Source organism: Bombus impatiens, unplaced genomic scaffold, assembly GCF_000188095.3.
Source record: "Bombus impatiens unplaced genomic scaffold, BIMP_2.2 scf_0296, whole genome shotgun sequence".
NCBI lineage: Eukaryota > Metazoa > Arthropoda > Insecta > Hymenoptera > Apidae > Bombus > Bombus impatiens.
The window spans coordinates 862,982-872,973 of record NT_176715.1 but is presented as its reverse complement, the minus strand read 5'-3'; the positions used below and the strand labels follow the sequence as shown (position 1 = coordinate 872,973).

Here is a 9,992-nt window from a genome sequence, read left to right as displayed (position 1 = left end):
CTTGTATTTATAAATATACCTTAAATTTGAAGGGAATTTAATCGAGTTAGGCGAATCACGAAGAAATGAATATATATTTTATATTTTACCATTGTGAAACATAAAGTACGAATAGTTAGAATACTTGTAAATGTGTGTGTTAAGTGGTTGAACTCTGTTATATCGTAAGAATGTACAGGGGGAGAAAAATTAATATAACACGAAGTTGTATATATGAAGTTATCAATATTAATATTTTTTATTAGACTATATTAAAAATAACGGTATAAGTTAACATGTAGTTAACATTATATACGTATATTAATGTTGTTTTGTTAAAACTAATTGTATGGATAAGAAATATTGTAACGTATCTAATTATAATAAAATATAATATAATTATAAAATACTGTAAGCAAACAATACGGATAAATATAGAGATAATAAACAACCAAAGATAAACATCGCATAAAAGAGTAGAAATGAAAATTTTTGTGTGCCACTAAAAATACGAAGTAAAGAATTAATATTATAACATTAAGAGAACATTAGAAATACGAAAGATTAAGGTTGTTATGCATTCTGCTCGAATCCTCGTATCATAATCAGGATCAAGGCTCGTTTACGAAAGTCCAATTAATCGGTATAGGACGTCCAGTAGCTGAAAAACAGTTGAAAATAAATATAAATTAATTTGTATTTGAACGATAGCAGAAAAAGAAGGAATAAGATACAGACTACGTAAAAACTGAAGATTAACAACTTTGATGAAGTGATATTATTCATTTAATAGGCATATATACAGGGTGAACACTGTCTATAACAATTCTTCATCTTTCTTAATAGGTAATAGTTTGCTTTAGGATTAAGTTAACGATACAAGTAACTCTACAAGTTAAGAATAGTGTCTTGTAAATAGTTTTTGCCAATTTCCTACGTAATCAGTAATTTGTTTCCAGGGAAATTTGTTACGCATAGATAATTTTGTGACCAAATGCGCGTTTAATTTCTTTAGTAAGTTAGATACGCAAAATTCGATAAGCTATTTGCGCAGGCTTTCGCGACTGACTGTATGTATGCGTATTAAATTGAGATAAAATATTTCAAGCTCAATCGAATACAATGCAAGCAAAATTTAGATTTGCAGATAAAACCGGGGTGAATAAACTTCGAAATACTTACAGTGTCCCGCTTTCCCAAATAGATATCTGGAAGGGCAGCTTTCAAGAGTTCCGCTTCTAAACACGGTCGGCTTCTCTCGTTGTTAATTATTTTGAGTAATTCCCACAAGCTGTCGATATCGAATCGTTTTTTGCGTAGGCGTCGTTCTAATTCTTTCGGTATTTTTAATTTCCTACCAAACTCAGGTTTAAAATCATAATGATATTCACAAGCCGTGCAATTGCATAAAATACGTTTCTCTTCTTGTAGGACTATTTGTCGTGATATAAATTCGATTATGAGAGTTGCGGACCGACTTGTACGTAGAAAATTAAAAGTTATCTGCAAAACACCTCATTAGACAAATCTTTATTTCACAAGTTAATAGCAACGAAAAGACGAAATTTATTACCTGTTCACCTGGTTTCATGTCTTTAGCTGCGCGTACAGCTATCACGCCATTTTTATGTATCGAATACACTGTATTCGCACAACAAGAGTGGGGAAACAAGCTAAGCAAGGAATACAGATTGTAAACTCCATTTACATTATCTTTGTTAACCGATATATCCTCCTGGAAAATATATGATTAGTAGCTATTACATGAAAACTTATTCAATCAGCGACTTCTTACATACTATAGCATGTATTTTATAAAATCATATATTGACCGCAGCGGTTTGAAAGAAATACAGTTAAAAATTGATTGATACTCACCAGAAAGATGTGTGCATGGAAGATGTAGAATAATCGGAATAATAATTTAGCGACACTTAAGACATCGTTGTATCCCCGCATATAATTGGTCTGATTTCGTAGGAATGAAGCGATATAGGCTGATATGAATATACTTCTTGCATTTTTCTTGTCATTATCCTTCATCGATATACTCAAATTGAGGGTGGATTTCAAATTGTCTCCCAAATTATCACGTATCGTACGAAATTCTTTCATCGAATCTATTAAAAATTGAAACGATGTTGTTAACGACGAAGTTACGAGACGATACAAAATTTCTTCCTCATTGATGGATTATGGATGTTCGTGCAAGTTCGCACTCTTACGAATACAACGAACGAAACAGAAACTGAATCGACGTCTATTTCACCCTTAAAATATTACAATCGGTAATTCTATTTTGAATATGCTGTACATTTTTTGTATTACGTATGTTTAATTTCTGTGTAAATGCTGGAACATTCGCAATTTATTAATAAAGTCGAGCCTCTATCGCGGATATATAAAATACACTTGCGAGTAAAAGAGAAATTGTCAAAATTTGGCACGAAGCTTTAAATACAAGACAGTAGTACAGAAAGAAAAAAGAATTAACGTCGAAGAGTATGTTCTTTCTCTGCACAAGCTAGTAACTTTAATTCACATTTATGTTTATATCGATGATGACGGAATAGAGAATTACGAATTAATAAATTATCATTACCTGAGCTCATAGTATCGAGCTTCTCGCAATATTTAATGGCTTCTGCAAGTTTTTCGCCGTTTTCTGTAATCTTCATAAGCAAGATTATTACAAATTGAACATCATCTGGGAAGTTTTTAGAGTTGCATTGAAATCGATGGTATTCTTCGTATGCTTTTGCACGGCATTCTTTCGAACAATATAGCGCGCTATTGCACCGTTCACATGGAAGTAATGCTCTGTAATCTCTTAGGCAATAGTAACACATACGTGCAACATCAACGTCTGTTTGAATGATAGACGTTACTTGTGGTTTCTCGATTAGAATGACGTCTCCAGTGCCGATGGGTTTCGTCGCTTCAAAATTTACACCATATTTTGTACTATGAACCAAGCGAACAGCATCGCTCATACCAGGAATATCTTTGTTTTCGTTGTGCGATAGCGATGGTATATCCTCGAAGTGATTTCTGTTATTTTGTTTCGTATGCGGACGAGAAGCTTTTTTTTCCAAATCCATTTTTGTATCTTTGAAATGTTTAGTTAATGCGGTATTGGGAGAAATTTCGATCGCCCTATCGATATCTATTAAACTCTCTTCGTACATTTGAAGGCATCCCAAGGCCTTAGCACGATTTGAGTATAATATTGCAGACAATTCGCAGTACGGGAAGACCTCTTGCAATGCTTTCGTATAAAAGTTGACAGCCACTTCATAATCCCCGCGCGATTTGGCTGTACCTGCTATTTGCGAAAAAATGAAACAAGAATATGATTCCTGCATTCCTCGATTATTTTCTCTTCAACGTGTTCGGAAATATGAATTTTCGCACTTTGTTAACTAACTGACTTGTAATGGATCGTGAATAGATGTGGCAAAAGGTTTTATTTCGATATGACGTTTCAGCTCCTTCCGACTAATCGCGATACGCCTCGGACGAGATATCTCACGTCTATGTGTTTTAATATGACAATCAAAGGTCGCTCATCGATTGCGCAGTATTCTATTTCTAATTGAAATTCATAACTACAGTTTTCATTCGACATTTCACATTCATTTATTTAACACTCCGAATAACAGATTTTGGAGTTTTTCAAGTTTACGATTTTCGCTATTCATACTACTACACTTAGCGGTTAGCTCTTACATTAACTACACAGTTTTTTTCTTATATTACAATCGGTAATTCTATTTTGAATATGCTGTACATTTTTTGTATTACGTATGTTTAATTTCTGTGTAAATGCTGGAACATTCGCAATTTATTAATAAAGTCGAGCCTCTATCGCGGATATATAAAATACACTTGCGAGTAAAAGAGAAATTGTCAAAATTTGGCACGAAGCTTTAAATACAAGACAGTAGTACAGAAAGAAAAAAGAATTAACGTCGAAGAGTATGTTCTTTCTCTGCACAAGCTAGTAACTTTAATTCACATTTATGTTTATATCGATGATGACGGAATAGAGAATTACGAATTAATAAATTATCATTACCTGAGCTCATAGTATCGAGCTTCTCGCAATATTTAATGGCTTCTGCAAGTTTTTCGCCGTTTTCTGTAATCTTCATAAGCAAGATTATTACAAATTGAACATCATCTGGGAAGTTTTTAGAGTTGCATTGAAATCGATGGTATTCTTCGTATGCTTTTGCACGGCATTCTTTCGAACAATATAGCGCGCTATTGCACCGTTCACATGGAAGTAATGCTCTGTAATCTCTTAGGCAATAGTAACACATACGTGCAACATCAACGTCTGTTTGAATGATAGACGTTACTTGTGGTTTCTCGATTAGAATGACGTCTCCAGTGCCGATGGGTTTCGTCGCTTCAAAATTTACACCATATTTTGTACTATGAACCAAGCGAACAGCATCGCTCATACCAGGAATATCTTTATTTTCGTTGTGCGATAGCGATGGTATATCCTCGAAGTGATTTCTGTTATTTTGTTTCGTATGCGGACGAGAAGCTTTTTTTTCCAAATCCATTTTTGTATCTTTGAAATGTTTAGTTAATGCGGTATTGGGAGAAATTTCGATCGCCCTATCGATATCTATTAAACTCTCTTCGTACATTTGAAGGCATCCCAAGGCCTTAGCACGATTTGAGTATAATATTGCAGACAATTCGCAGTACGGGAAGACCTCTTGCAATGCTTTCGTATAAAAGTTGACAGCCTCATCATAATCCCCGCGCGATTTGGCTGTACTTGCTATTTGCGAAAAAATGAAACAAGAATATTATTCCTGCATTCTTCGATTATTTTCTCTTTAACGTGTTCGGAAATATGAATTTTCGCACTTTGTTAACTAACTGACTTGTAATGGATCGTGAATAGATGTGGCAAAAGGTTTTATTTCGATATGACGTTTCAGCTCCTTCCGACTAATCGCGATACGCCTCGGACGAGATATCTCACGTCTATGTGTTTTAATATGACAATCAAACGTCGCTCATCGGATGCGTAGTATTCCATTTCTAATTGAAATTCATAACTACAGTTTTCATTCGACATTTCACATTCATTTATTTAACACTCCGAATAACAGATTTTGGAGTTTTTCAAGTTTACGATTTTCGCTATTCATACTACTACACTTAGCGGTTAGCTCTTACATTAACCACACAGTTTTCTTCTTTTTTTTTTTAGAATCGATTGAACCAACATTTTTTTCAGGCTCGTGAATGGACCTACATCGCTTAATATATTGTTAACGTCTCGACGGAAAATGGACTTACGCCAATCTCGAAGTAAATGATCATGCAATTGCATATACGTATGAACGAAATTTCATTTGATCGAAGCAAACGAATACTTTAAAATTTAATTATAAACTGTTAGAAATGGAAGGTTCACATCAAAGTATATATAAATTTGTTGATGCGTTTAACATTGCTTCGTGTAACGCTGTTTCTTCTGAACGTAGCTTTTTCCTGGAAGTCTCGATCAGCGTTAGACGAAGCGGCGTTAGATCTATCAGTGTGAATAGCGATTGTTAGTTGTCTTCATATTCATAAGCGGACTGTGTCTTACCAATTGTCTTCTATCCGAGACTTTGGGCTGGATATTCTAATTTCTAACGAAAAGATATCCGAGATATGTCGTTTAAAACGTCAACATGAACGACATTGCGATTGCACGATATCTCGTCCGAATATGAAGAGTATTACGTGCCGAGATATTTAATTCATTCGTAGAAGTTAAGCTTCAGTGTTTTAAATAACATTACTATTTCTAAAGATAAAGTTGCAAATCAGCTATTGAAATTTGATCCAAGTTTATGATCGTATGCGATCTGTACATATGTGTATATTTCCTGGTACTCTAGTATCATAAATTTACGATATATAGCTGAGTGTATACTTCCGTTTACAGAAGGACACAAATGCCAATTAGTCATAGTAAGTTAGTGTTGTTAATAATGACTTATAATATGTAAATTATAAAGACTAAATTAGTGATTATAACGACTAAGCTGTTCCACCTACTGATGGTTTATAAGTAATTTTTAATGCAAAACTCACCTGCACTGATTGGTTCAATTCTATACCGACAAATTTAATAAACAGACCACTATATTATATGCGCATAGTACATTTTATGCCAAAGTAAGTTTAATGTACAAAACTAAGAGAAGATATGAATATCTGGAAATCTGAATATAAGAGATATAATATTCGTTTATTATCGTACTCACCCAAAACGCCATACGTTTCAGCGTTATCTGTGGATCTTGTATCATCAATTATTAGAGGCCTTCGGAATAGTTGATCGATGCACTTTTTCAGTCGGTCTTCATCTGATTCAGCTCCTTCAAAATGGAACCAATGTGCAAATCTCTCTTCGAAGGAATTCATGATAGGATGCAAAAGTTACTGAAAACAAAAAAAAAATTGTTCCAGTTACTCCTCCGCACTAATCACCGTGTAACGTTGTGGAAGTCACGCCGAGGAATGAATCTCTTTTGATTCTGAATATAAGTACGTGTATATATATGTCTATATATATGGTGGTGATATGTGGTTATATATATATATGACGACATAAAATTATCAATAGAATGATATGAGACAATAAGAGATATATATCATAGCTTCATCATCGACTCTTGCGTATTTATTGTGACAATTGAAATGCACACACATATATGTTATGTCCAAATGATGTCAGATATTAATATTTTTTAAAAGTATCACACACCGGAGATATCGTATACCAAATTTTTTTGCAAATACAATTCTCCATATGTGCGGCTGTAAAGTATTATTATAAAAAAAGCTGTGACTCGTACAGACACAAGAAAAATTATGTAATTACAGATAATTATAATTCCCATAGAAACTGTAGAACAAGTAAATTCAGTTATATGCTATGTAGATGAATTTGTAAATTATATAAGGTAACACCACTGTTCTGTGCAACGTTAAATGATATCTCCAGAAGTTTTTACGAAATAAACCTATTATTATTATAGGATTATTTATTCTGAAATATTAGAAATTAGGATTTCCAATGATTTCTATTCTATATGATAAATTTATCGATAGATGGATCTATTCATAAATAACAGTTTATGACTCGTAACAACTCGACAACTTTCACTGCACTCAACTCTCGACTCACAATTTACCAACTCCTGACAACTCGACTCTCAGTTGACGACTGCCACGCAATTCGTCTTCCCTTAAGCATCCCTTTGTTTTTTTTTTCATATCCCCGCCACGTACATGTTCCGTAACTGTCCACGATCATGGTCGCATACTTCTTCTTTCGCGTCACTATTCGACTGAAGGACCGACGATACATTGATGGGCCGCTTGGGCCATTGAAAAATCTCGACCCCATCTGGCTGTTGGCACTTAGGCCTTCTCGCAACATTGTTTATAGTTCACTGGATATTTCTTAGGTAATCCACGATACTACAATATTTCACTTTGTCTTGTATTATAATTCGTTCATTCTCTTGTTTAAATTAGATTTTACGAAGGGTGGTTTGTATCAACTCCTAAAATAAAGTTTTGGGTATCGTGCTATTGTATCTGAAATATTATTGTACAAATCCAAGGAAAAATTCATCGTAATGGATATAACATACATTTTTGTAGTTGTTGTATGTGCACTGGGTGTGTGCAACGTGACATACATGTTATTTATATGCAACGCATGTATACGTACGCATAAAATGTAGAAATAGGAAATATAAAGTGGTAAAATATCCACGTGAAATTCTTTCTTCAACTTTAATGGATAAAGTTAGAGTATAACAATTTTCTGTAGGATTATAATACTACGAGAAGTGCTAAATTGCAGTTTTACTTAAATTGTAATACACATACAGAATATTTCTTTTATTTGAAAGGAACGTAATCACGTTACACTCAAACAATTTACTCAGTACGTTTTGCACTATTTTTTCTGTCTTTCTTGCTTCTTAGTAATATACGTTTTATTATTTTAATGAATTATGTATGGTCCATTTTTATTGTTCCGATAGAACAAACAATAAAACCAAATGGATCATACGTAATTCAATAAAATAATATAAAACAACAAGTATTCTGTCTCTATTATTTGCTTATACAATGAAAGAAACTTTTCGGACAATCTAACATTTATCGATTTGCTTTAAAAAAGCTCAAGTTAAACGAAAAGTAAGAGTTTTAAACTCCGGGGATGAAAGAGTAACTGCGGCGGAGTAACGCAAGAATTTGGGACTTTCTTCGAAAAGCCTACATTTCGAATTCAAAAAAATAGAAAAGAGGATTTCTTTAAGCAAATAGCAAAGAATACTGCACATGTCTTTTCTGGGGCTGTTTTTTCCAAAAAATGAATCTGTGACTTGTCGCAAGAAGCGCCAATGTCATACTTTTGGAAAAACGAATTAGTTTTGGTATTGAGTTCTATCTAAACAGATGCATGTTCTATATAAAGAATGACAATTAAGAATTCTATCTAGGAACGACTTGAATGACATTTGTATATGACAATGTCAAAATTTTTCATGAAATAAACTTTCTGCAGAAAATACCTAAATTAACATACGAGACTCAAATAGCATAGACTTTGGTTTTCTATTTTTGCGTTAGAAAAGATACTTGAAACTGCGGAAACTTTTTTATCAGAAACTATTTCAAGTGTTAATATCTCAACTTCAGAAATACTGACATTGATGTTTTCTGCATTCAGCCACAGATATAATCGGTGAAAGATCGTTCCGGGAACTATACAATGAAATGTAATAAAATCCAATTGAAATTATATTATCGCATTTTTCATTGTATTGCCAATATTTTTTGTTATTAAATGAACGATGAGAAAGAATTAAAGACTATTAGTCTTTAATTCAGTTTTTAGATCTTTTTAAAACAGATAGCATTGTAGCTGTTCTGATATAGCAGAAGGAGTATAAAATAAGGTAATATCTATAATAATTATTTTTACTATAAATTGTGCTTATCAGAAATGCTTATCAGAATAATGACTATCAGAGAAAAAAAAACTGATAACACGGTTCCTTTTTTAACGCGTTGATAAAATCTTTTGAAACCAATGAACAATATTAATCAACCATTATCAGTGACGAAAACGGCTTTTTCCACAATGCCAACGACAAAGGTAATTATCATTTTAAAATATTCGAGTGAATTTCTTTCATATTTCTGGTATATTAAAATTAAGACAATCTAACGAAACAGTATAAAAAGTTCACGTTTATAAGAATAATTTGCGGGACACTCGGGCTGTTTTATGCAAAACCTTATGAACCCACAGTGATCTAAAATCGAGAAAATTTAGAATAATTTGTAATAAATTCAGAATTTTTTTTTTTAGTTGATTGAATTATAAACAAGCGGTTGCGGAGCATGTGCGTGGTGGGGCTAAGACAAAAGATATAAGGCTAAGACAAAAGAAAAGGGGTTGCTAAGGGACATAAACGAATCAACAGCAGTATGAATTGAGAAGCCAGAGAGTGCGAATTGCGTTGTCGAGAGAGAATTGTATCCGTGGTGACGAGAGTTGCAAATTAATTATCTAATTGTCTTAATTATAATACGTTATTGTAATTAGTTCACGTTAAATAACCATCGTTTCGTGTTTAATCAACATCTGTCTAATCCATTTGTTGTAGTATAAGATACTACAATAATAATAATAATAATAACATTAAAAGGAAACCCCACTAAGTGTAAAAATATATATTATATAAGACTTTTTAGCTTCTTTAGTTTATTAAACTGTTCGAATATTTATTATGCATATATTTTACTTATAATACTAATAAATTATACCTATCTATAATAAGTATAACTTATTGTAAATAAACAGCCATGTCACTGCGCCACGCCAGAAAAATTACTGAAAATTCTCAACGCGAGAATTGATTGTAATTTCAACAAATAAAATAAAAAAAAAAAAAAAAATG

General features: G+C 32.8%; 2 protein-coding genes across 2 annotated transcripts; both read right to left on the bottom strand.

Annotated features, from left to right (window-relative positions):
• Positions 1-219: 219 nt before the first annotated feature.
• LOC100742343 lies at positions 220-3,359 on the bottom strand. The gene is made up of 5 exons (XM_033320357.1): positions 2,582-3,359; positions 1,858-2,099; positions 1,553-1,714; positions 1,162-1,482; positions 220-640 (listed from the first exon to the last, which is right to left on the bottom strand). Exons 1-5 carry the CDS (start codon positions 3,342-3,344, stop codon positions 602-604), a joined length of 1,527 nt encoding a protein of 508 aa, XP_033176248.1. The 5' UTR covers positions 3,345-3,359; the 3' UTR covers positions 220-601.
• A 570-nt stretch (positions 3,360-3,929) lies between these two features.
• On the bottom strand, positions 3,930-6,554 carry LOC117151560 (SET and MYND domain-containing protein 4-like). Its single transcript, XM_033320362.1, has 2 exons — positions 6,267-6,554; positions 3,930-4,780 (listed from the first exon to the last, which is right to left on the bottom strand). Exons 1-2 carry the CDS (start codon positions 6,424-6,426, stop codon positions 3,945-3,947), a joined length of 996 nt encoding a protein of 331 aa, XP_033176253.1. The 5' UTR covers positions 6,427-6,554; the 3' UTR covers positions 3,930-3,944.
• Between the last annotated feature and the right edge of the window lie 3,438 nt (positions 6,555-9,992).

Excerpts from the sequence above, each read along its gene's own strand:
- LOC100742343 (XM_033320357.1), bottom strand. The coding sequence starts at position 3,344 with ATGCAGGAATCATATTCTTGTTTCATTTTTTCGCAAATAGCAGGTACA. Across the intron at positions 2,100-2,581 it reads GCTCGATACTATGAGCTCAG|ATTCGATGAAAGAATTTCGT; the intron begins GTAATGATAATT and ends AATTTTTAATAG. Across the intron at positions 1,715-1,857 it reads TCCATGCACACATCTTTCTG|GAGGATATATCGGTTAACAA; the intron begins GTGAGTATCAAT and ends TATATTTTCCAG.
- LOC117151560 (XM_033320362.1), bottom strand. The coding sequence starts at position 6,426 with ATGAATTCCTTCGAAGAGAGATTTGCACATTGGTTCCATTTTGAAGGA. Across the intron at positions 4,781-6,266 it reads TGAAACGTATGGCGTTTTGG|CAAGTACAGCCAAATCGCGC; the intron begins GTGAGTACGATA and ends TTTCGCAAATAG.